The sequence below is a fragment of the Coregonus lavaretus genome (genome assembly GCF_964263955.1).
Source record: "Coregonus lavaretus genome assembly, chromosome: 10".
NCBI lineage: Eukaryota > Metazoa > Chordata > Actinopteri > Salmoniformes > Salmonidae > Coregonus > Coregonus lavaretus.
This window is the reverse complement of record NC_139997.1, coordinates 26,092,020-26,119,816: the sequence shown is the minus strand read 5'-3', so window position 1 is coordinate 26,119,816 and position 27,797 is coordinate 26,092,020. Positions and strand designations below refer to the sequence as shown.

Genomic DNA, 27,797 nt, shown 5'->3' with positions numbered 1-27,797 from the left:
ACAAAATCCCTCCTGAGATGTGTGCAAACCTGGTGGCCAACAACAAGAAACGTCTGACCTCTGTGATTGCCAACAAGGGTTTTGCCACCACTAAGTACTAAGTCATGTTTTGCAGAGGGGTCAAATACTTATTTCCCTCATTAAAATGCAAATCAATTTGTAATATTTTTTACATGCGTTTTTCTGGATTTTTTTGTTGATATTCTGTCTCTCATTGTTCAAATAAACCTACCATTAAAATTATAGACTGATCATGTCTTTGTCAGTGGGCAAACGTACAAAATCAGCAGGGGATCAAATACTTTTTTCCCTCACCGTACAATCAATTTAATTTACCACAGGTAGACGCCAATCAAGTAGAAACATCTCAAGGATGATCAATGGAAACAGGATGCACCTGAGCTCATAGCAAAGGGTCTGAATACTTAAGTACATAAGATATTTTTTATAAATTTGCCAAAATCTCTCAAATCGGTTTTCGCATTGTCATTATGGGGTATTGTGTGTATATTGATGAGGAAATGGTTTTATTTAATCTATTTTAGAATAAGGCTGTAATGTAACAAAATGTGAAAAAGTTAAGGGGTCTGAATAGTTTCCGAATGCACTGTAAGTGATATGGATCAGCATACATTTACATTTTCATTTTAGTCATTTAACAGACGCTCTTATCCAGAGCGACTTACAGTTAGTGAATACATATTTTTTTTATACTGGCCCCCCGTGGGAATCGAACCCACAACCCTGGCGTTGCAAATGCCATGCTCTATCAACTGAGCTACATCCCTGCCGGCCATTCCCTCCCCTACCCTGGACGACGCTGGGCCAATTGTGCGCTGCCCATGAGTCTCCCGGTCGCGACAGAGCCTGGATTCGAACCAGGATCTCTAGTGGCACAGTTAGCACTGCGATGCAGTGCCTTAGACCACTGCGCCACTCAGGAGTGCATACTTGTCATGGGGCTGTGGATTAGGTGTTGTTAGAAGTTGAGAAGCCATTAGACATATACGAGGAACATAAACATAGTTATTATCCATTAAACAAAAAACAAACAAGGAAATATGATTCCTCAACAGCATATCCATTTTACTGGCGGTACATTCTCCACATTTGTGTTAGAGTACCCTCTTCTGACTGAAATATGTACTGCGTTTTAAGGAATGGTTACAATACTACAGCCGATTGCTAATACTTTCAGGAGCATGATATTGTATTGGTCAATGTCATTAAGTTGTGACTGAATACTTTTAAATGCATAGGCACAAGAGAACGATGACAGTATCAGTTAAAGCTATGCAATTGGTGACACAGTACATTGTTTAGCTACTGTAGAGCAGAGTTCAGGGGGTAGACCAAACAAGTCTCTCTCAGTCCAACACTTTGACCAAGGTCTGAACCGGTTGATGAGGTCTGAACTGGTTGATGAGATCTCTGATGCTACACTACCCCTTTCCTTCCCACACCTAACTATCTCAAGTCGATCACACCTGGGCACACCTCTGATGGCCTTACAGTAGCGCTATCCCACTTCTAACACCAGTACAATCCTGCTATCTGCCACACCTTAGCCATTACACCAAATACATGAATTCACTGGTGTCACACGAAAGAGGATGCCGCTCTACAGTATATCAAGCGGCAAGAAAACAGCAGCTGCAAAATGTAATAAATGTTCATTTCACCAGACATCATACAATAGTTACCTGGCATGAAAGTCACACCAAGCAAGTATTAAAATGATTGCAAAGGTAAGGAGCTTGGATCTTTTGGTAATTTTGTCCCACTTTCTGCAGTGTCGGAACATTCTGTTTTACTTGGTTCTTCAGTGCCATTGTGGCTCTTCAGAATTAGACATTCATGACATTCCGTGGGAGTAAAAGCACTGATCTGTTTGCAAATTCTTTAGAAATGTTAAAGGATGGAAATCCCTTCATAACAATCAAAGTATCAAGTGTGGTGGAATGTTAACACCAATGATTTATATACACATCATTGGTTAACACACATTCAACCTCATTATGTGTCAAAAGGTTAAAGGGATAGTTCACCTAAATTACATATTGGTTTCCTTACCCTTTAAGCAGTCCATGGACAAGGTACGACAACAACCCCTGCTTCGATTTAGTTTCTGTATTGATGTGGTATATGTGTGGCAATTACAGAATATCATTAAAAACATGTTAACTATGGTTGATTGTGATGGTCGTATTTGCTCGCTGTAACCAACTAAGCAATACGGTCTCCATGGCACTGTTTCCACATGCTACTGTTTTAGCATTTGTGGCACATATCCCATTCAAGTCATGGGCCTGATATTAGCATTTTTCGCACATCATGTTCTAATCATCTAAAAGTGACTTTGTTGAGCTTCACAATAAAATGTTTATACTTTCAGATGATTTGAACATAAAATACTTGGATTGGCTACCACTAAGTACTGTGTGGGCTTTTTAGTATTGCATTTCTTACTGAAGCATAAAATGGTCACGATGGGAACTAGACTAGTTAAAATGCTTGGGTTGGCATTCTAGACAGGTCTACTGCGATTGAATGTTAGTCCTGTTACCCATCACCAAAGAAAGTGACAGTGAAAAGGAAACAAAAGAGACTCAGTACAAGTTAATGAACTTTTTTTATATCATACATAAGACCGCTTGAATATAATACAAAGGGCTTGTCCATTTTGTATCTTTTTGTAACATCATATACACAGTAAGTATTGACTAGATCTTACAATCTGTGGACACAGGTACTTTTCCCATGCCGTTTCATCTTAACAGTGCATGTCAAATGTCCTGTAACCAAACTATGTTGTCAATCACTCAAAACCAGACTGGGGGACAGAAAAGAAAGGGTGGCAAGGAGGACAACAAAGCCTTTATTCGAATGAAACAGGTAGCAGAGCAGAAAATATATTGAACACTTCGGAGTAAACGTTGGATGTTTGTTGACGATGCACTGGTTATATAGTGACGATCATGGCTTTCACACACATGTATCAGTAGCCTGACTTCAAATGGACCCACGGTTTAAGCTTATGCCAATTTTAATGCAACTTAAATTAGTTCCTGTAATACGTACATAATTTCTTATGTATTTGTTATATATTAAAACACAGCTGTCATTCAGGTTCGTAGACATACACCCACACACTATACCCTGTCTATAATATTTAAGGTATGCATATCTACTGTCCTGTTAAAATTTAAACCCTACAGGTTTTGCATTTGTACTGGCATTGTCAACTACTTTGGCCTGGAAGCACTGTTACCCATTGACTAATATCACAGAAGAACTTCCACTGCATGGTCTCCACATTGACTTAAATGTACTCAAAATACCATTAGGAAAAAAGTAGTGAGTTCTAAACTTCCTTTATTAAAAAAATATAAATATATACATAAATTCTATTTCAACTATTAAAATGGGGTTGAAAAGTAAACACCTGAAGCCTGTGTTTTCATGGACACCTTTCCTCTAGCTGTTGCCGCCCCTTTCCATTTGCAACTGGAACAAAACGTTAGCCAGTTCTCTCGTATCCTCCGGCATCACACGAGGAGACTGGAGTATGACGCTCCAGCAGACAGGGTTCACTTCTCACGCCATCCATCCCTACTAGTTTCCTTTTGGATTTAACACCCATGGTGAGAGCTTCAGTCAAACACGTGAATTTAAGCTAATTTAGAGCAGTACCCCATCTCCAAATCCATCTAAACATGTGGATGTGTACAGTGCCTCTGCTAGCTAGGTCAAATAGGGTTGCTTCAAAATTGAGGGGGGAAAAGCGGTACCATTTTAGCCACTGCCGTGAAGACTGCCGAAAGTCATTTTAAGGCAGCTTTACCCAGATAGATAGGCATGTTTGAAACGGCCTCTGAATCCCAGGTCACAAATTGAAGGATTAATGCACTGTTGTTCACATTTTTTCCTCTCGACTCATGAGTACGAGGACTTGCCTCGACTCATAGCCACCATACTGATACTCCGGAACCCGCAGAGTAGCAACCAGCGTTGGCATCTATTGTCCCTCAAGTCCTTGATAACGGAAAAAAAGTTATACCAATGAGAGATTTGTTTTTGTTTTTTGTCTTTTTTTGACAACCTTACAACCAATTCTGTCGAGGATACAGCTAACAGTAAATGTATTGAATTCAACAACAGTTCCAGTTTTGCTAAAGCAATAGATACAGCCATTTTTACTGACATTTAAAAAAGGTCTTGATACACCTTGTGTCAAAGTGCAGAACTGCTACATTATTTGTTACAGACATCTATGTGCTATAAAAAACAGCTTTGGTACAATAAATTATCAAAAGGGAAAATAAATTCTTGTAAAATTCACAGCATAATTGTGAGGCAAAAAAAACTGTCACATAAAATTCTGCATGTTTTCATTTTCAAGATGAACAGAAGACATTTGTGCAGAAGCTCTGTTGGAGGAACCACATGCTGAAGAAACAAAGCAAAGAAAAGCAAGTAAAAAGCAGGAAGGGACACAGTCGTAGCTAATTCCATCCATCTTGCAAAAACACTACTTCTGTGACCTTACAAGGCCCAGCAATCACTGGGCCTCGCAAGTCATACATTTTAGTTAAAGGCCTCTTAAATTAGCATTCTCAAAAACACATTTTCTTTCTATTTTTTCTTTTTAAGAATTTTGATTTTTTAAAATCCATACTTTAAAAGTACAGGAAAGATATTTTCTCATTTAAACAATAATGTCCAGCTTCTTTCCCCCACCCTCCCACCCCTCATTTCAGAGTTTAAAAAATCATAAGGCCAAAGGGTTATCTAAAAAAACTGCTACTGCCCGGACATCTGTACTTTAGGTTTGGGAAGGACCGGCCCTGGCTGCTGCTCCTCAGTAGATCTCTTCAGTGTGGCCCTGTTCCAGGGACCTGGTCAGGGCCCCCCTTTACTGCTCTGGGGCTACCCAGCTCTCTGCGGCCCACCTGCACACGTGCTGACCCCGGCTAGAGAGCGCCGGCCGGCCCACAGCTCGCATTGGCACCACTCTCAAACAGAGAAAGAGTGACACAGACAAACCCAGCGAGATGCACCCTCCCTGCATAATGCTTCATTCCTCTGCAACTCTACAGGTCTCACAACTCACAGGTGGAATTGCACAACAGAACAGAGAAATTCAAATGAGAACAAAAAGTACAAAAGAGAAAATTATTCTTGCCGAAGACAGGGGGAAAAAGGCTAATGTGTGGATAGGAGTTGCTGGAAGTGTTATGGTGCTGTAGCAATTTCTTTACTAAATAGCCGTTGGCAAAAGAAGGTCTACGTCATTTTCTAACCACATACTTCTAAGCTCTCAGCTGACAATAACAAGGAATAATGCAAACCATGCAATCAAGTGAGAGGTGAATGTGAAATGATTGGATGTTTCAGTACTGTTGTGAAGTATGCTATGCGAGACAGTTTGTAGTAAAAATCTGTAATTCCCTGTGAACACTGAAAATGCTAGATCGAAAAAATCCCATTTGAAAACCAAAGTGAATAGAGAAACCCAAGGGTGGCATTGGGAAGAGTAGTTGGAGAGATGGTGGGCTCTGCACTGTGGTAGCGGGTCAGTGATAATATCCCCTCTAATTTTAAGCAGCTTTTTGATCTCTATGCACTTTTTTGTTGAAAAAAACACCACCTTAAAAAATACAAATAGAAAAAAAAACATTCTCAGTTTAGTCATGAACTGGCGACAGAACTCTGCTGTACACAGACTCCTGCCATGGGTGACTCCTCCCTGTCTATGCCCTGTCTCATGCCCATGGGGTAGGTGGGGTGGGCCGCCATTCCAGTCTCTTGTCTGGGGTTGGAGAAGGCACCCAGTCCCATGGTCATGCTCCCATTCCTGCCAAAGTCCAAGGCTGCGTTGGCGGGGAGCGGGCGCAACTGGTAGGCCTGGTTGCCCTGGGCCCCGGTGGAGGAGGAAGATGTGGAGGAGGAGGAGGCGGAGGAAGACAGGGAGGTCATGGACAGGTGGCCGTGCACCACCTCCATGGAGTTCTCCGTGGAGGCGCTGTTGGTGGGGGAGCGATAGAGGCGGGGCCGGGGCCGTGCTGGCAGGCCCTGCTGTCCATGAGGGTGATGGTGTCCATGGTGATGGTGTCCGTGGTGATGGTGGTGGTGGGTGGAGGAGCTGTTGCCGGGGGCCAAAGGGTGGATGGCTTTGGGCGCCTGGGGAGGCACGTGGAAGGTGGTCTCCTGGACGGGGTGGGTCTCCACCGTCACTGTCTGCACCCCTTCGCCACCAGCCCAGCCCACGGGGGGAGGGAACGGCTGCCTCGCCTGACACACAACCGCAACACAGTTAGTTAGTAACTCAAACGACTGATAACAGGTCATTTAACTCGGTCTGAAGAACAACACCTACGTCTAGAGAACCCAAGACTTCCCCTGTGGCTATGAGAGGGCTCATCTAGCTCAAATGTGAGTTGAGGTAAAGGTTGTCAACCTGGGTTACAGACTAAGTTGGCCAGGAGCAATAGTGTGTGTGTTTGTGTGTGTGACTTGCCTGTGGGCAGAGATTTTCGCAGTCCATGACCTGCACAGAGGCGCTGAAGTGACCTCCACTGTGCCGGTGCTGATGCGTGGGGTCCGAGCGCGCCCGCCCACTGGTGCTTGTGCCAGACGATCCTCCTGCAGGAAAGAGACCACAGAAGCAGGTTGACATTAAATTTTAATGTTGAACTTTTGAGACAGTTCCATTCTGCCTGAAGGCTCTGCACTACTGTACCTGAGCTGTTAGTTCATTGCTATCATTTCATCATGTCTGATCCAGGGTTTGAAATCCATTCCTGGGGGATTCCCAGTGTGCTGAGCTAGAACAAACAAAGTGAACACCCTGGGGTTCCCCCAGGATTGGACAGAGACACGGGTCTAACATCATGCTAAAGCTTAAAGTGAACACCCACTTCTCCAAGCAGCGTCGCGGCTGCGGTGCTTTCCCTACCTGAGCTGGAGGAGGTGCTGGAGGTGGTTCCCGAGGACTGGGACTGCTCCAGCGCTGGGCTGGTGGACACACTGCTGCTCGTGTTGGTCCCCTCATCTGCTGTCTTCTTGAAGAAGCTGTGCTGCAGGGCGTAGTAGGGCTGGATGCGGCTCTTGGGGTCGTAGTCCAGCATCCGAAGGATCAGGTCCTTGAACTTCAAGTAGTCAGCTACAGTGTGGCCAGACTCGCCTGCCCGCCGCCCCCCAGGACCCCCCGCCTCAACACCCAGGATGCTGTGCAGCTTCCGAGTGCCCGGCGGCTTATACTGCACACACACAGAGCAGAGACTTTAGGAAGATACATACTCACTATTGCAAAGGAGCGTTATGACATCACAACATAATTGACATCAGAGCGATTTGTTGAACTTACCCTTTTGCCATCTTTGGTCTTCTTTGCACCCCACGTACTGTCAGACATCTTCTCAAAGAACTTCCTGGCCTTGGGCGCCTGGTCCAATATGTAATTGGGAGGGACGCCCAGCACTTCCACTATTTTGTTCATTTGATCAATCTGAAAAATCAGGAAGCCATAATTGAGAACATCATCTTATGCTCTTTGGCACTGTAACAGAGTTTTAAATTGCCTGTACCTCAGAGTTAAAAAATATAGATGAAACAGAAATAGCATAACATTTATCAACAATAAAACAACTAAACTACTAAAAAGTTCAAAAGCCCCACAGCTCCCTCTGTTGGTCATTATAAGGTTCTCACTCCCTATGCCTGCAATCTTCACGAAGGCAAAAACTGAACATCTCTCTCATGAGCACAATGATGTAGCAGGACAGCATAATCTGACAAGTTATATCATCCTAAATAATGACTGCATCTTTTCATTCCATGAGTCCTACCTCGTTGGCCCCACTAAAGAGGGGCTCTCCGGTGTGCATCTCCACCAGGATGCAGCCCAGGGACCACATGTCGATGGCCAGGTCGTAAGGCATGCCCAGCAACACCTCTGGGGAGCGGTAGAACCGACTCTGGATGTACTGGTAGATCTAAGGGGAGAGAAAGGGGTCACGGCTGTTAGGACATGGAATTTATGTTCTCCTTTTGTAGGAGGTCAACTATAAAGAAGACAGATGGCAGGTTTTCAGCAGAAATAAAGTTTGTTAGCTACAGTGGTTGTTCCCTCAAGGTTAGAAGAGGATAACTGGTTGCTACAGTTTGTGTAGGGTAGGCCATGTAATGTGCAACCTTTTCCACAAAAATCTGAATGAAAAACATTTGTTTAGTTTCTTTCCACATCATACTCTACCAATCCATCTATCCAATAATACATTAATCCATTAAATACAGAATCCATAGTGGGTCACAACAGTTTGGTGTAATACTTTATCTGTGGCCTGTCAGATCTAAAATTCACCACATGAACCAAGGAAAAACAACTTCATCCTCATTCACCCACCCTCTGTCCCAGCTGGCAGGAGCTGCCAAAGTCCACGATCTTGATGGCGCTCCTCTTGGGGTTGCACAATAGGATGTTCTCGGGCTTCAGGTCACAGTGGATGATGCTGAGCTCGGGTGTGGCCAGGAACAATAGAGCCGTGCACATCTGCTGGGCAAACTTGCGTGTGAGGTTGAGCGAGACGCCGCGGAAGTTGGTGTTCCGCAGCAGGTCGTACAGGTTGTAGGAGAGCATCTCAAACACCAAGCACAGGTGGCTCCGAAACATGAAGTGGCGCTTAAGGTGAACTGGGAAGAGAGAGAGGAGATATGAGAGAGAGAGAGAGAGAGAGACAGAGAGCGAGGGAGGAGGAGAGAAAAAAAATTATACTAATGAGCATGTGTTGAGTGAGGTGGGTTTTGCACGGTATACTAGTGATGTTAACATACATCGAGATGTCTTGGGGTCTTTCTGGTATTTCTATGGTAATGACTCCATCACAAAGTTGAACAGAGGTCAAGTGTATGTATATACACTACCGGTCAAAAGTTTTAGAACACCTACTCATTCAATTATTTTTTTAAAAACTCTTTTCTACATTGTAGAATAATAGTGAAGACATCAAAACTATGAAATAAAACATATGGAATCATGTAGTAAACAAAAAAAAGTGTTAAATCAAAATATATTTTATATTTGAGATTCTTCAAATAGCCACCCCTTGCCTTGATGACAGCTTTGCACACTCTTGGCGTTCTCTCAACCAGCTTCACCTGGAATGCTTTTCCAACAGTCTTGAAGGAGTTCCCACATATGCTGATCACTTGTTGGCTGCTTTTCCTTCACTCTGCCGTCCGACTCATCCCAAACCATCTCAATTGGGTTGAGGTCGGGGGATTGTGGAGGCCAGGTCATCTGATGCAGCACTCATCACTCCTTCTTGGTAAAATAACCCTTTTTTGGTTACTACATGATTCCATATGTGTTATTTCGTAGTTTTGATGTCTTTACTATTATTCTACAATGTAGAAAATAGTACAAATAAAGAAAAACCCTTGAATGTGTAGTTGTTCTAAAACTTTTGACCGGTAGTGTATGTACAGTGCATTCGGAAAGTATTACTACACTGAAAACTGCTTGCTTCTAACCCAAGCAGGTCAAAAGATCTGACCCATATTTGCGGAGCAGCATTTTTATCTTCCTATAGCAGATCACCGGGACCACATTTTGCATTCATAAACCATGCCATAGGCTGTTCTAAAACTACTCGCACATCGTTTAGACTTTGTTTAGTCACGTTACCTCATTGGTTAGCTAGCTAACAACCTGGTAACTTTACCAGTATATCCAAACATTTGGAGCACAGCTTCTTCAGGAGATCAATGATCAAAGCAATGAATGAATGAATGACAGATCTCTTTCATGTATTCATCACAACTATGATGTTTTTAAAGAGACAGTGTACAATTTTCAATGTAATGCATCTCAATAGGAAAAGTGCTTTTACACAATGTAGAAACCTAATATTCCACAAATGACTTATTTCAATGACAGGTATTCATATCAATATTTTAGCTTTTTATAATAAACAAATGTGTTTACAGTGTTACATATTAGTTTCTAGGGCACAACATGTGCTTCAAAAGTAGATAGAATAGAGCCCTGCTTATAGAGACCACCTAATGAATATGATTTCTTAGCTGGAGATAAATAATGCATGAAAGTGAGAAGAGCGAGAGAGAAAGGTGTATAGAAAGAAGGGGAATCCGGCCTTACCTATGTAGTACTTCATCTCCGTGTCATGTTTGTTCATGAGCTCGAGGAGCCGCACTTCAATCTGGGCTTGATTTAGAAAAGCCTTCTTGTTCTTGATGATCTTAATTGCCACCCACTCCTGCTCAACACGGTCATACGCTTTTACAACCTGGAGATAGAGGGAAGCCAAACACAAATCATCGTAAACACAATGAGCCGGACGGAAACGCGTGCACTGAACAAGGGGGATGGGGTTCTGATTTATCAAAGCCTCTTCAGTCACACACACACACTTCTGCTAACTCAGCAGATACCTCCACACTGTGTGAGCCTATGGTTAAACACTCACGTATCATTTTTTAAATCAAACATATGATTAAGGATTACACTGTTAGTGTACACCGGTTGTTCACGAAGCATGTGACAAATTACAGGCCTCCTGTAGCTCAGTTGGTAGAGCATGGCGCTTGCAACGCCAGGGTTGTGGGTTCGATTCCCACGGGGGCCAGTATGAAAAATGTATGCACTCACTAAACTGTAAGTTGCTCTGGATAAGAGCATCTGCTAAATGACTGAAATGTAAAAATATGTCAATCTTAATGACCATTAAAGACCTGGTGTGGTGGTGGGTGAAACAATACCAGGTGAGCTTCTGCAAAATGGTAACTGCTCCACTGGTGGTTGACAATACATTTCATCATGTGACTCACCTGTCCAAATGAGCCTTTGCCTATCAAGGAGTCGATCTCGTAGCGGTCCATCCATTTCTCCCCATTCTTGACGATGTAGTCGTAGTTGTCGTCATCGTAGCCATCGTTGAAGACCTTCCTCTCCTTTTTGTGACTGGAGTCGTCGCCCTGGCCCTGTTGGTGTCTCCGCTTCTTTTTTGCATAGTATACCTGCCGACAAAAGGTGTTGCTACCAGATTACCCATCAGGTAGGTGGCACACTGAGCCTGGAAGGTGGTTGCTAAAAGGTAGGCCCTGACCACCACTGTGCAGTATAAGTTGAGATTGCATGGGATCTTGTAACTATTCCATTCAAATATTTAAGTGGCTCAGTGCAGGCCTGATTCTACCCTCTTCAGGCCTGCCAGTTGTGTTGCCCACAAAAATTTGAATTTTATGAATCACAACATTTCTGAGTAGTGATCCATCCTTTTGTGTGTGCGCGCATGCCCCCTGGCCTTGAGCGATCAGAGTTCCAGGTACAGGTGCAGTGTGTGGCGGAGGGAGAGTGGTGGAACTTACCTCGTTGATACATTTGTAGGTTTTGATCAGGTCAATAGAGAGCTTCCTCAGGGGAGCCGAGGACGGGTCGCGAAAGCACTGGGGCATGCGCCTCTGTAACATGACAACATCAGGGGTCACCTTAAAACAGACGCACCAAACACAGAGAACATCACCTTTTCAGAAACAAACAGACACACTCACCTTTTCTATCTCATCAAAACGATTCATTAGATCACCCGTCTTCAGCTACCATCAAGTGCATCTGTTTTTATGTGGCAAATGTTGCTATTCATGATGTCATTTCTTCACCATACTCAAGTGGGAGGATTGACACGGGGGGCAATATACAGTAGGACAAAACTATCATGTAGGGAACTCAGTCGTGTGGACCTAAATTTGAGCTTTGATGAGGGCCTGATATCAGAGACCCACACACGTGGCCAGCAGCCACTGTACAGAGGTCATGGGCGTGTTTGACAGCACTCCGCAGCTTATTTTGGTAACTGTCGTCAGTAATAAAATCAAGTGGAAAATCACACTCTTTATTATTAGTCCACTGTCCTGGACACGCAGGTCGTGATGTTCCCTGTACAGTAAGAATAACCCCTGCGCTCACGCAGGGTCGGAATACATTTTGAGAAGTGCCCTCTACCAGGAACAGAAAGGCAGACCGCAAGCGGTGTCGTGTAAGGCAGGCACAGGCCACAGGGCTTGGGGTTAGCACCACTGTGTGCGAGTATGTGTGGGGATGTTTTGGTATAGGCTATGCGTAATGTTTTTGGTTTGTGTGTGTGTATTTATGTCAATGTGTGTGAGTATTACTGCATGCTTATGTGTGTGAATGAGCATGTGTTTGTGTCTAGCTGTAGCTAGCGTACCTGGCTGGCGATAGACTGCTGCGCCTGCTCGCTGTAGGGCAGAGCCGGCACAGACGGGTCAGTGGTCTGCTGGTGCCGCTCACTGTACTGCTGGTGCGAATGGGGCATGGGAGCAGCCATCTGAAGCCCAGCAGCGTGGAACGAAAACGAGGGGGCAAGCCGGACAGATGAAGGTTTGCATGCTGAAGTCTCTCCTCCTGAAAGAGAGGGACAGCTTCTGATCGACACACATTCAATAGGTTCTCACAAGGCCCCATTCTCAGTCATCTCAGTGTGAACCCTTGCAACGGTGTTCCTTTAAATAAATACTACAACATAAAAAATTATGTAATTGTGGTTGGAATAATCAGTGTTTGTATACTAGAGCAAGTATTTTACCATCAATCTTTTACCAGTGATTATTCCATAGGCTACCATCAACCGACTTCCCATTTCCCATCACCATAAACCTACCGACAAGAAAAAAACTACAAAAAGGACCATGGCAGGGACATGATGTAACGCCTGCACACTAATAGAATATTTCATCACATCCCTGCATGATGGCCAGAAATAAAAAAGCATGCCTTGTTCACCAGATTTTAAGTGAATAATTGATTGGGGAAACTATTACAAAAGCCCCAAAGCAATAGCTGCAACATTATTCATAGGGCAAAAGAGGAGCACAACAATGTCAAAGAAAAGAGTGCCGTTCGATAAGTTGAGACATGATGGGCTATGAAAATGGGTTGGAAAAGTAAGTTCTTCTTTAATCCCTCAAATAGCCCCTCTACACACCATCATATTCCCCCCCAAATCAGCAGTAGCCTATAGCCTAACTCAAGATTTTCTACAAATGATTAAAATAGACCTGTTTATAAACATTATGACGTACAGTAGGCCTTAAATGTAACTAAACTACAGAGAAAGCTGCTTAAAGAAATGCTGAAGCAAAGTGCTCCAGGGCAAAAAAGTACAAAGACAGTCCCAAATAGCTAGCTGACTATTGCATTTAAAATGTCAATGAAATGTGAATGAATAATGGCACAGTTTTAGTCTTTTACGGCATCCTGACTCTCGTCTGGACTCATGGCATATGAGACCTTCGAAGGAAACTATATATTCTAGGAAATATTCTAATGTGGTGTGCTCAGCAATACTCGAAGATAGCTTTTTTAATTAAATCCTAACATACCCAGATACCACACAAACTACAAATCACAGTAAATGGCCCTGAGTTGCTTTGTAAAGATAAACTGTGACATTCTCTGTCCTGTTGCACAGAGTTGCTCCTTGGCCAGTGGCATGCAGGATGAAATCAGATCACAAAAAAGCAGCAGCACATGATGATGACGACAGTCTAATGTGTCCTACAGCACCTCGCGGCTCGCTGGAGTTTTTGCTCCATCGCCCTCAGATCAGGTTTCATCCCAAACAGGAGGGACCCAGAGTACACAGCCCACACAGCCATGCTTTTGTCACAAGGTTGCTCTCGCTAACACTCCAGATGGTGTCTCAAACAGCTGGAGAGAAAAGTCAACGGAATGATTAGCAGTTACACGGCAAAATGAAACATAGCTAGGGCCCATGTGGAAAGGTCTGTGCATTCAGTTTTTTTAGTCAGGGTTACCAGAGGAGGAAGGGGTAATCTTTGATCATGCTTCGTTAAATCAAAGAAGAGGGATGAGGGGGAGGGGGGCTGTGGAGGCTCTCAGTGAGTGGACCCTCTCAGTCTGAGTCGTCTGCTGGCTAGTGACTCAGCATTATGACGGGAGCATCAGCCGAACTCAGGCCTGCCTGCCTTTTACCTACCCTTCCCCTCCACCACCTCATCACACTGAGGGCTGGAAAACCGCTGCGTCACCACACACAACTCATTCCCAAAAGCTGCTTTGACAGCGTAGCCGAGAGAGAGGCAACAAGCGAGCACAACGAGCTGCCGTCTGATGCTATAAACAGCAATCGGACATCACCTTTCCCTTAAATCCCTGGGTAACGTCATCTTTCAACGCATCACTCTGGATTATATTTTTCTAATCCCTGCTGCTGCTGCAATTACTGTTCAGTTTCCACGTTGCTGTAGTCAAGGAACTTAAAGAACTGCCAAAATACTCTAAATGAAAGATCGAAGCAGCGTTTCAAAAAGTGAAAGCAGATTTAAAGGTCATGCTTTTATCAAGTAGGCAATATGCTTTCTGACTAATGACTACACCTTACGCAATCAAGTAGCTTTCCAACAGAATAGTGCTTGGTGTGAACATTGCTTCATATAACCCCAACCACACCGTTAACTTTTTTGTGTGTAGAGGGACCTTAAAAATTATATAATTGAAGAGTACAATCAATGACTGTATTAGGGGTGGCCTAAAAACAGGCAGCTAGCGTCTTAAAATTTTTCTATTCAAGCGATTGCTTGCCTGCTTAATATGCACAGATATTCATGATAAGGTTAAAATCCTTATCATAGCACAGATCCATCACTGTAATATCGCAAAAATATTTAACTTTGTGTGACATGCACGGACACTAAAGCGCTGTAATACTCCCAAAACTTCCAGCGGATTGTCTCCAAATTTACCATGAGAAGGTGGCGAGTCATGCAGATATTATGTAGCCTAAACAGCACAAAACATTCGTACACATGGTAATCACGAACTTCAGTAATTCAAACTCATTTTTGAACTACTGCTGAATATGAACATAAAATCTGTCTGGATCAACAAACAACAGCATGTGAATGATTTGGAAACATTTAAATATTACATTAGTGAACTTTTTACAATTTCTTCCAGAAACCAACTAAGATTGAGTCCACTATACTTGTGGAGGGGCTGGCGCAATATGGTATGCCAGATGAATGATGGGCTGTGATTGAAGTGATAGGAGTTTGGTGGCTGTTATGATTAGTTAGAAATCTATAGATCTTAAACTATCCATAAAATCTAAAAACTCTTAGGTGTTTAGCCTTCAATTAACTAATTAGGCTACTCAAAAGGAAAATAAATGTATCCCAAAGAATTATTACATTTACATTTACATTTAAGTCATTTAGCAGACGCTCTTATCCAGAGCGACTTACAGTTAGTGAATACCTATTTTTCTTTATATATACTGGCCCCCCGTAGGAATCGAACCCACAACCCTGGCGTTGCAAACGCCATGCTCTATCAACTGAGCTACATCCCTGCCGGCCATTCCCTCCCCTACCCTGGACGACGCTGGGCCAATTGTGCGCCGCCCATGAGTCTCCCGGTCACGGCCGGCTGCGACAGAGCCTGGATTCGAACCAGGATCTCTAGTGGCACAGTTAGCACTGCGATGCAGTGCCTTAGACCACTGCGCCACTCAGGAGTACAAGGACAACAATTACATGGACAACTGGCTACCGATTCAATATGTAGCCTATACTTTTTTAGTTTCTAACCTCATCATATCCACAATGGAAATATCCTATAGTATTTTTTCCACCCCAATAATCCTTAATTAACCACATATGCAAAAATAAATGTCTATAGACGTTTCACTTAATAGTTCAGGTGGGCCTTCACGCTTCAGCAAACAAAGGAGAGGAAGGGTGCTCAACAACAACAAAAACCATGAGAAGGTCTTACCAAGAAAAAGTTCCAAAAGGACTAATTCGAGGCAAAAAGGAATGGGAGCACTCAACAAAAAAATAAACGTCAGTCACCTGTTCGCATCCTGTACAATGGATTAAAGTGAGCTAAAAGAAATCGATCTCTGCTTTTTTTGTTGAGTGCTCCAACTACTTTCTGCCTCGAATTAGTCCTTTTGGAAGTTTTTCTTGGTAAGCCCTTCTCACGTTACACTTAATGCGTACTTCACATCCAGGAAATGTGTGATTTTCCAAGTAGTGATATTTAGCAGTCACAATCTGGGATACTTTATTTTGTGTACTGGTCATTTAAATTAACGATATATGCCCCACGCCTCGACCTTAGCACAACTGTCTTACCCTATTATAACCCAAAATATAAAATTGCATTACTCCAATGTTTATGCAGTTGTTTGCATATGCCTATTGTAGATAGGTAGTGGTGTAATAATGTCATATGATGTACTGTTTTATATTTTGTTTTATATGTAATGTAAGTGCTTTAATATGTTTGGACCCCAGGAAGAGTAGCTGCTGCCTTGGCAGCAGCTAATGGGGATCCATAATAAATACAAATACATCAATAAGGGATCATTGCTTTCACCTGGATTCACCTGGTCAATCTGTCATGGAAAGAGCAGGTGTTCATAATGTTTTGTACACTCACTGTATATCACAAGACAACATTTTTAATATGATCAAAGCCACCTAAAAACATTTGGCCTATTTTGTCATTAATTCACAGGTCACTTTTATGGACTTCTGAGGTTTGGCAAGTTCTCCAAAATAATATTAGTGCTTTGACTGAACACTTTTCCAAATTATTTCTACTGAAAGCATTCTCATATAGTAAAATCTCAGGTCTGATAACATGTAAAAAATAATTATATGGCATGTACACATGTATCTGGCAATCAAAATTGTAATAGGAATAAGGTGAAAAATATGTAGTAGTTAAGATAGATGACATTAGCAAAGACATTCCAGTTGCATCAGTTATTTTATTTGACTGATTCAACTGAGCAGTGAAAGCAAGCCTATAGCCCAGTAATCGAATCTACTCAGTTCTATTTTGAAATCTCAGTCTGTCTGCAGTGAGTGGGAATTCTGCAGATCATTAAGTACTCATTTATCAACGTCTCTCACCAGGCAACACAATGCAGCAGAATCACACAGAGTAACCAGCCTTCTGAACCCCAGCAACAGTACCTAATTAGCATAGCCTACCACCAAGAAGAAACTGTGTGATTGGCTTGTGCTTTCTCCGGGTTGCCCAATCAGAAGAGAGTATGCAAATACCCTACTTTTGTTGCTAGGGCAAAGCTCCGCTCTATTGTCCAATAGGAAAACAAGTTATAAACAAGAAACTGAAAAATCACTGTCACATTTCCAAGCTTTTTTTTAACACATTATTTGCTGGATGAAATTAATGTAGCAGTTTAGAACCTGGAGCCAGTGTCTCAAATAACAGACCTCTAGCAAAAGTCTGACCTAAGGTAAGGGAGTGGAGACGAGTACCAAAACCGTGATGGGAAAGAGTGACATTCTGAATGCTTTTTTGCCTGATATTATGAATTTGGTAATCTGAATGAAATTATATTTAGAAAAACAAAATCTAGAGTTAAGTTTTTTATAATACCAGAACACAATGTATTTCCTTCAGACAATACATCATGAATAACAGCATAAAAAAATGTAATAATAAAAAAGACCGTCTCAATTTGATGAATACACATTTGAAATAATTTCCTCTTAACTTTTGGTCTAGGCTACTGTTCTTTTTAATAGAGAATCAATATACACTACTGTATTTCTGGAGGAGCATTTTTGACTGCTTCAATACAATCTCAGCAAAATACATTAATGCACAATTTAAAGCTTGCTTGGTTGATTCTACTAGACAGCATGAGTATGCTGTTGGGAAATCCAACCGGGCTGAGGCAGCACATTTACGATTGCTTTTACAGTAAACTGGCATTCCAATTTTTTCTTGACAGGCAGGTGTAATCTAGCAAAAAACACTCTGAAAAGAGGAAAAGGTGAGGCCATGTCTTCTTCTCCCTCAACACTGGGCCGAAGTTTAGTGGCAACTAAAGTGGAGTTGAGCTATAGTCCACCAGAGGTCAATTGAAACTATAGCTACATCAGTTTCAATTGATTCATCAAATCATGGGAGGAGTTTCATAATTACACAAACAAACTTGGCCTAAGAGTCAAACCTGGAGTCTGTTCATCAACTAATTTATGTATTTATTTGTACATCTTATTTACGCATTTCTGCCTTCAATATGATAATACACTTTTATCCTTTTTTGTAGATACTTAGGTAATTTTTTTGAGAATCTGAAACGTGTCTTCTGCCTAGAACAAGCCCCCTGCTTCCACCCCAAATACACACATATTGAAAGGCACAAAGCAGCGCCCCTGGATGGACAGCAGTTTAGGGGTAAAATGCCTTGAATGGCAACTACACCACTTTTCAACCTCCTTTTCAACAAATATGAAAACAGTGTATTTCTACATTTTGTAGAAAAATACAATGTTAAAACGTTCTACCCGATGACAACAGTGATTTTCAAACACTATGAGATTCGCGGTGACGTGGAGAGCAAGAAAGTAGTGTCCCTTGGGCTAGAAACTTCTTGCAGGTTTAGAAAATCAGTTTTTTACTTTTAATCCTAACCTGTGATGTCACAGAGAAGCATAATTCTTTCAATCTTATCTTTTTAACCACAGATCATAGAAACGCACTGTTTTCACATATGTAGACACTTGTTTGGTGCTGGAGATTATGAATGAGGTTGAAAAGTGGCGGAATTGCCCTTTAAGTGCCAGTTCAATTCCCACTTTTTACACCAGGCCTGGTGTTGGCGCTGGGACGATACTAGAATTTTGAATAACGATGAATTGTTATACAAATCGCACAGTTGTCATAATTGTCATTTTTACAAACAAAATAAATTGCGTTTAATGCATCTTTGAAAATTAGCTACGACATACGTCATGAATACAACACCGCTTTGTTGACACCCTCGTCGCAAAAACAAATGGTTTTGACCGCTTGGAACTTTTGGAAATTAAGCTTCTCCTCCCGACTGTGCCGTTCTGCTCGTAAAATGATTACTAATTTGACCCACTTCATTTCAAAATTAACTGCTATTGGGTAAACTATATATCTGCTTGAATATAAAGTTTAATTCTCCCTTCTCCTAAAATGAATGTATTAAAGCAATGATAATCTTTTGGGGTTCGCGATTATTGTCCTTAATTGTCAGATACACAATTACCCAATAATTGTTCCAGCCCTACCCGGGGTTTGAAACAGCAACTTTTCGGCTACTGGTCCACCTCTCTAACCGCTAAGCTACCTGCAGCCCCCAATATAATGATGAGCAGTGCTGTTCTGTCACACCATTGGCTAATCAATGTCAAGGAGTAGTAAACCTACTCAAACAATGTACCAGTTTAGAACCTGGAGCCAGTGTCTACTTATGTCGCTACTACTAGCTACAACAGACTTGAGTGCACTATTTTCGGCTAGTGTTAAGGCAGCGCTATTGTGAAATGCACGTTAGATGGCAATTTCGTACTGTAATACCTGCCGCTTTGGCATTTTCCAACCATTGCAGCAGGGTTGGCATTTACCTGTAACATCAGCTCGATTGCGCTGAGGTGGGAGGAGTGGCAGTATCTGAGGTGTGTCCTTAAAAACGTGTGCCAAAGTGCCAATTTTGTGTGCCAAAATGCCAGGCAGCGCAAGTGGGGATATTTAAGACCGACCAAAAGCTGTTCTTAGCGGTAAGGCAGTTGCGTGGCACACAGCACCCTAATCAGTAGCCTATCACCATTATTTTATTAAAATAAGACCGTTGGTTAACTCATCATCTGCTATGCCCATTGAATGAAATGTCAGTAACTGTAGGAAGCCTATTTAGAAACATCAAGCTGTTAAAAAAAACACTGCTTATTGTTTTTTGTTTATCTTTTTGTTAAAATGCGTCACCTACTGTCCTTAGTTGGACCTAAATGTAAAATTGCAGGAATTCAATGCTGTCCATGAGGCTGAATCCGCAATTGATATTTGCCTGTTTGTTTGATTACCTTTACAATTATTCACGTGTCAAAGTCACCATACAGTACATTCTGAAAATATTCAGACCCCTTCACTTTTTACACATTTTGTTACGTTACAGCCTTATTCTAAAATGGATTAAAACGTTTTTTCCCCCTCATCAATCTACACACAATACCCCATAATGACAAAGCAAAAACGGAAATTTCACCACCTTTTTTTAGGCAGCGATTACAGCCTAGAGTCTTCTTGGGTATGACGCTACAAGCTTGGCACACCAGTATTTGGGGAGTTTCTCCCATTCTTCTCTGCAGATCCTCTCAAGCTCTGTCAGGTTGGATAGGGAGCGTTGCTGCACAGCCATTTTCCAGGTCTCTCCAGAGATTTTCGATCGGGTTCAAGTCCAGGCTCTGGCTGGGCCACTCAAGGACATTCAGAGACTTATCCCGAAGCCACTCCTGCGTTGTCTTGGCTGTGTGCTTTGGGTCGTTGTCCTGTTGGAAGGTGAACCTTCGCCCCAAGTCTTAGGTCCTGAGCGCTCTGGAGCAGGTTTTCATCAAGGATCTCTGTACTTTGCTCCGTTCATCTTTCCCTCAATCCTGACTAGTCTCCCAGTCCCTGCCACCACCATGCTTCACCGTAGGGATGGTGCCTGGTTTCCTCCAGACATGACACTTGGCATTCAGGCCAAATAGTTCAATCTTGGTTTCATCAGACCAGAAAATCTTGTTTCTCATGGTCTGAGAGTCCTTTAGGTGCCTTTTGACAAACTCCAAGCGGGCTGTCATATGCCTTTTACTGAGGAGTGGCTTCCGTCTGGCCACTCTACCATAAAGGCCTGATTGGTGGAGTGCTGCAGAGATGGTTGTCCTTCTGGAAGGTTCTGCCATCTCCACAGAGGAACTCTGGTCACCACCCTGACCAAGGCCCTTCTCCCCCGATTGCTCAGTTTGGCCGGGCAGCCAGCTCTAGGAAGATTCTTGGTGGTTCCAAACTTCTTCCATTTAAGAATGATGGAGGCCATTGTGTTCTTGGGGACCTTCAATGCTGCAGAAATCTTTTGGTACCCTTCCCCAGATCTGTGCCTCGACACAATCCTGTCTCGGAGCTCTACGGACAATTCCTTCGACCTCATGGCTTGGTTTTGCTCTGACATGCACTGTCAACTGTGGGACCTTACTGTATATAGACAGTTGTGTGCCTTTCCCAATCATGTCCAATCAATTGAATTTACCACAGGTGGACTCCAATCAAGTTGTAGAAACATCTCAAAGATGATCAATGGAAACAGGATGCACCTGAGCTCAATTTCAAGTCTCATAGCAAAGGGTCTGAACACGAATGTAAATAAGGTATTGGTTTTCAAATTTTTATATAATTTGCAAACATTTCTAAAAACTGTTTTTACTTTGTCATTATGGGGTATTGTGTGTAGATTGATGAGGAAAATGTGTTATTTAATCCATTTTGGAATAAGGCTGTAACGAAACAAAATGTGGAAAAAGTGAAGGGGTCTGAATACTTTCCGAATGCACTGTACAAGCCATATCAATGGCAATGGTAGGCTAATCTTAAGGCTATAAGCCTAAGGCAATGTCCATGGCTTGGACATGCAATGCAATTAAGGCTACTGAAATATGAATGCAATGTGTAGGCCAGGGTTCTTCAATTCCGGTCCTGGAGGGCCGAAACACCTCTGTTTTTCATCCTCTCCTTCTTATCAGGGGCTAATTCAGACCTGGGACACCAGGTGAGTGCAATTTACTACCAGGTAGAAATAAAAAACGGAAGTGTTTCGGCCCTCCAGGACCGGAATTGAAGAACCCTGGTGTAGGCTATGCTAATATTTCCAGGTTAAAGCCAATTACTTTTTAAATGTGAAAAAAAAACTAATTGCACGTCCCTGATCACTCTATTGAAGCAAAAAGACAGTGTTGACGTTCAATATAAAATGCGACCCGTCAATACACAGCTGGACTCACCTGCTCCCGCTTTCTCCCGTTGTGCTGTTGACAAACAAGCACGTGACTGGCTCAACCGTTCTGGGGAACTACGGTAAGCTTCATAATGTAAAATAATGTGACAGGTGAAATGAAGAACGCGATGCACTTTATCTCCTAACGTATTGCACAAGTTGACTGCAGGCATTTACTTAAAAAGTAGCTACAAATAAGTATGTATTGATGGTATTGAAAAACCATCCCGTGGCTATTTCTAAATACCCCAGAATGCGGTATATATGGAATACCACCCAAGCCTACCCAGAATCAGGTTATGGAAAACCTCAACCTACTGACAAGTGAAGACTGATGGTGCACTGCCATTTCGATTGCACTTACCCCACCTTTGATTGACACTGCTCACAAAAATATTGAAAGAAGAAATACAGAAATAAAATACCTCTGAGCCATGCTCGTATCATGGCAAAAGTCAAGGTTGAACACTATGGAAGAGCATGCACGCATGTATGAATGCAGGTTCCAGTTTTGACTCCATCTCTTGCACTTACACAGCTCGCTTTTATCCAAACCAAACCAACTTAGTCATGTGGGCACACATTCTTTACACAGTGTTTACCCTATATTTTTTATTTATTTTTATTTCACCTTTATTTAACCAGGTAAGCCAGTTGAGAACAAGTTCTCATTTACAACTGCGACCTGGCCAAGATAAAGCAAAGCAGTGCGATAAAAACAACAACAACAGAGTTACATATGGGGTAAAAAAAACATAAAGTCAACAAAAAAATATATATACACAACAGAAAATATATATACAGTGTGTGCAAATGTAGCAAGTTATGGAGGTAAGGCAATAAATAGGCTATAGCGCAAAATAATTACAATTAGTATTAACACTGGAATGCTAGATGTGCAAGAGATTATGTGCAAATAGAGATACTGGGGTGCAAAAGAGCAAAATAAATAACAATATAGGGATGAGGTAGTTGGGTGGGCTAATTTCAGATGGGCTGTGTACAGGTGCAGTGATCGGTAAGCTGCTCTGACAACTGATGCTTAAAGTTAGTGAGGGAGATGAGTCTCCAGCTTCAGAGATTTTTGCAATTCATTCCAGTCATTGGCAGCAGAGAATTGGAAGGAATGGCAGCCAAAGGAGGTGTTGGCTTTGGGGATGACCAGTGAGATATACCTGCTGGAGCGCAGACTACGGGTGGGTGCTGCTATGGTGACCAATGAGCTAAGATAAGGAGGGGATTTGCCTAGCAGTGATTTATAGATGGCCTGGAGCCAGTGGGTTTGACGACGAACATGTAGTGAGGACCAGCCATTAAGAGCGTACAGGTCACAGTGGTGGGTAGTGTATGGGGCTTTGGAGACAAAACGGATGGCACTGTGATAGACTACATCCAATTTGCTGAGTAGAGTGTTGGAGGCTATTTTGAAAATGACATCGCCGAAGTCAAGGATCGGTAGGATAGTCAGTTTTACGAAGGCATGTTTGGCAGCATGAGTGAAGGAGGCTTTGTTGCGAAATAGGAAGCCGATTCTAGATTTAACTTTGGATTGGAGATTCTTAATGTGAGTCTGGAAGGATAGTTTACAGTCTAACCAGACACCTAGGTATTTGTAGTTGTCCACATACTCTAGGTCAGACCCGTCGAGAGTAGTGATTCTAGTCGGGTGGGCGGGTGCCAGCAGCGTTCGATTGAAGAGCATACATTTAGTTTTACTAGTGTTTAAGAGCAGTTGGAGGCTACTGAAGGAGTGTTGTATGGCATTGAAGCTCGTTTGGAGGTTTGTTAACACAGTGTCCAATGAAGGGCCAGATGTATACAAAATGGTGTCGTCTGCGTAGAGGTGGATCTGAGAGTCACCAGTAGCAAGAGCGACATCATTGATATACACGGAGAAAAGAGTCGGCCCAAGAATTGAACCCTGTGGCACCCCCATAGAGACTGCCATAGGTCCAGCATGGGCAAGTTGCAGCGGAGGGTGCAGAGTTGGTGGCCGGGGTAGTGGTAGCCAACTGGAAAGCATGGCCAGCCGTAGCAAAATGCTTGTTGAAATTCTCGATTATTGTAGATTTATCGGTGGTGATAATGTTTCCTAGCCTCAGTCCAGTGGGCAGCTGGGAGGAAGTGCTCTTATTCTCCATGGACATTACAGTGTCCCAAAACTTTTTGGAGTTAGTGCTACAGGATGCAAATTTCTGTTTGAAAAAGTTAGCCTTTGCTTTCCTGACTGCTTGTGTATATTGGTTCCTAACTTCCCTGAAAAGTTGCATATCGCGGGGGCTATTTGATGCTAATGCAGTACGCCACAGGATGTTTTTGTGCTGGTCAAGGGCAGTAAAGTCTGAGGAGAACCAGGTGCTATATCTGTTCTTAGCTCTGTATTTTTTTGAATGGGGCATGTTTATTTAAGATTGAGAGGAAATTACTTTTAAAGAACAACCAGGCATCCTCTACTGACGGAATGAGATCTATATCCATCCAGGATACCTGGGCCAGGTCAATTAGGAAGGTCTGCTCGCTAAAGTGTTTTAGGGAGCGTTTGACAGTGATGAGGGGTGGTCGTTTGACCGCGGACCCGTTACGGACGCAGGCAATAAGGCAGTGATCGCTGAGACAGCGGAGGTGTATTTAGAGGGTAAGTTAGTCAGGATGATATCTATGAGGGTACCCATGTTTACGGATTTAGGGTTGTACCTGGTAGGTTCGTTGATAATTTGTGTGAGATTGAGGGCATCTAGTTTGGATTGTAGGATGGCCGGGGTGTTTAGCATATCCCAATTTAGGTCACCAAGCAGTACGAACTCTGAGGATAAATGGGGGGCAATCAATTCACATATGGTGTCCAGGGCATAGCTGGGGGCTGAGGGGGGTCTGTAACAAGCGGCAACAGTGAGAGACTTATTTCTGGAAAGGTGGATTTTTAGAAGTAGAAGCTCAAACTGTTTGGGCACAGACCTGGATAGTATGATACAGCTCTGCAGGCACTCTCTACAGTAGATTGCAACTCCACCCCCTTTGGCAGTTCTATCTAGACGGAAATGTTATAGTTGGGGATAAGACATTTCAGAATTTTTGGTGGCCTTCCTAAGCCAGGATTCAGACACTGCTAGAACATCAGGGTCGGCGGAGTGTGCTAACGCAGGGAATAACTCAAACTTAGGATGTAGACTTCTGATATTAACATGCAAGAAACCAAGGCTTTTGCGATTACAGAAGTCAACAAATGATAGCGCCTGGGGAGTAGGAGTGATAATGAGGGCTGCAGGTCCTGGGTTAGCCTCTACATCACCAGAGGAACAGAGGAGGACTAGAATAAGGATACGGCTAAAGGCTTTAAGAACTGGTCTTCCAGTGCGTTGGGTACATAGAATAAAGGGGGCAGATTTCCGGGCGTTGTAGAATAGATTCAGGGCATTATGTACAGACAAGGATATGGAAGGATATGAGTAAAGTGGAGGTAAACCTAAGCGTTGGGTAACAATGAAAGAGATAGCATCACTGGAGGCACCGATTGAGTCGGTCTCCGCGTGTATGGGTGGTGGGACAAAGGAGCTATCTAAGGCAGGTTTAGCTGGGCTGGGGGATCTACAGTGAAATAGTACAATTAGAAATAACCGAAAAAGCAATAAGCAAACCATATTGACATGGGAGAGAGGCATAAAGCAATCACAGGTGTAATTTGAGAGAGCTAAGACAACAGCTGGCAATGACGACACAGTTTGGGCTGAGGCTAAACTGTTCCTTGGGAACCTCTGTACCAAATTCCGAGACTCTAGGTCAAACGAGGAGGCAGGGCTGACCTTTTGAAGTCAAATGTTCTTTATAGCGCCACCATTTGGCCGAGTTGCACCACGTGTAACCAGATGTACTCGGCCACCAACTTACACCATCCCACCAAGTTTGGTCTCTGTAGATCTTACCATTTCAGAGCTATAGCTCTCCAAAAATAAAATAATCATCCAAAGAATTACAGTGCCTTGCAAAAGTATTCATCCCCCTTAACCTTTTTCCTATTTTGTTGCATTACAACCTGTAATTTAAATGGATTTTTATTTGGATTTCATGTAATGGACATAGGGTAAACGTCCCTATTAAGCCCACTTGCAACTTCTGAGTCAAATAATAAAAAATAAAAAACATTTTTCACTGTGTAATGTTTCTTCCAATGAAGCTGCTTGTTACATAAATGACACTTATTATTGTAAGCCAATCAGATTTGTCAATATTGAGTTATCAAAGCATGTGTGTGACATGTGCCTGCTAATCCCAGAAGAAGTTGCAAAAAAACTTTGGTGATTTTGGTACCCTCAGAAGATAACATGTTTTGCATATTTCTACTCCGGTTTTTGGTAAGTACTCATTTGTTATCAAAATTGACTAGTGTTTTGAATAAGACATGTTAGAATATTACTTGAATTAGAAATATGTATTCTTTTGAAATCAAAATATGAGTTTTAGCATGCTAGCAAACAGACCACATGCTGCATCAATAAAGTAGCTGCATAGTATGGTTCATTGCAATGACATAAAGCATGATAAGCAGGTATAGTCTACATTTTTGTATGCAGTTTATATTATTACACTGTTAAATAGACAATAAATGTGTATGTTTATCTTTATTTAAAAAAAAAATTTTACCTGGTGGGCTTAAAAAAATATCAAAAATATCACACTGTCTGGGGTGGATGTAAATGAGTATAGCTAATTACTTCTTGCATGAAAATGAAGGAGCAGCTGAGCATTGATGCACAACAGGGACATGTGATCTACCGGAGTCCAGCGGTAAAGCAGGAGATTTCAGAGTGTCTTCAGGTAGGGTTATACTGTAGTGACTGATAGGCTAAGAAAAAGATAACATGAAACAGTGGGTAGCCTAATATGAGGTCATGAAAAATGTGATTTTGCCTAATCCAGTGGTTATCAATGTGTGACCTGTGGGTATGTGTGTGTGCCTGTGTACGTGTTTGTGTGCGCGTGCAGAAGTGTGTGTGTGTGCTCACACGTGCGTCCAGGACTAATACTTTGTCATTCTCCATCTCTTCAGGTCCTTTGCCGGTGGGGTTGGGGCTTTACCCGGACGGATCTTCTCGATCTCGTTCAAGAGGTTGTGATAGCAAAGGAACTTCAAACCCCCGGCAGAAAATGGTTTGAACGCTTCATGCGGGACCATCCGGAACTGACCATAAGGAAGTCGGAACCCCAGCCATCAACATCTGCATACTCTGCAACTTCAAGCCCTTCACCCTCATCAGGCATTGGCATCAAAGATTTCTTCCTGCAACGCATCATGCCAACCAAGAAGAGCAATCCAGCCAAAAGACAGAGAATCAACACTCTAAAATATGGAGAGTCTAACATCTGAACAAGCCTTGATGCGTCTAGGGGAAAGTGAGAAAAAGAAGGCAGCAAAAAAGAAACAACCAAAGGATGGCAAGACCAAGAAGGCTCCTCTGGAGAAGGCAAATGCATCGGAGGCAGTGGGCAATGAGGCAAGAGGCAAATGAGAATACAGAAACCTGTACCACAACCTTCACAGCGGAGAGAGATGTGTACTATGCTGTCATGTTCATGAAACCAGTGGCATATTACATCGCACGATCACTTAACGAGTCAGCACCACCAGAGGGTGGCACGGTATGCGATGAAGTTCCTAGACAGAGGGCCAAACAACACATTCTTCCTCCCATCCAGGGACAAGATTGAGGATGTAGAGCTCAAGTTCATCCTCTGCAAAGCAGAGCTGGAGGGACCTGGATCATTCTATTTGCACAATCATGAAGTCATTGAAAATCTGTACAAAAACAAGATGAAAGTCATCAAAGACTTGTTAGTGTAAGACTGGCAAGCACAGACAACCACAATGTGGGCAAAAGATTGAAACAAACAAACAAAATAAAGCTTAGACCA

At 42.7% G+C, this 27,797-nt stretch overlaps 1 protein-coding gene across 5 annotated transcripts in view; it reads right to left on the bottom strand.

Annotated features, from left to right (window-relative positions):
* Window positions 1-4,756: 4,756 nt before the first annotated feature.
* LOC311136402 (dual specificity tyrosine-phosphorylation-regulated kinase 1A-like) overlaps window positions 4,757-27,797 on the bottom strand; it is a 59,316-nt gene continuing 36,275 nt past the window's right edge. For 4 of the 5 annotated variants that reach the window (XM_084170511.1, XM_084170513.1, XM_084170509.1 and 1 more), the window contains 10 exons: window positions 12,252-12,448; window positions 11,392-11,511; window positions 10,852-11,040; window positions 10,163-10,310; window positions 8,408-8,694; window positions 7,851-7,997; window positions 7,370-7,510; window positions 6,959-7,262; window positions 6,521-6,645; window positions 4,757-6,294 (listed from right to left, as the gene is read on the bottom strand). In XM_084170511.1, coding sequence (XP_084026637.1) covers window positions 5,692-6,294; window positions 6,521-6,645; window positions 6,959-7,262; window positions 7,370-7,510; window positions 7,851-7,997; window positions 8,408-8,694; window positions 10,163-10,310; window positions 10,852-11,040; window positions 11,392-11,511; window positions 12,252-12,448 — 2,261 coding nt within the window. In that variant the 3' untranslated portion in view covers window positions 4,757-5,691. The remainder of the gene's footprint in view (window positions 6,295-6,520; window positions 6,646-6,958; window positions 7,263-7,369; window positions 7,511-7,850; window positions 7,998-8,407; window positions 8,695-10,162; window positions 10,311-10,851; window positions 11,041-11,391; window positions 11,512-12,251; window positions 12,449-27,797) is intronic. The other variant, XM_084170510.1, reaches the window with a different exon arrangement.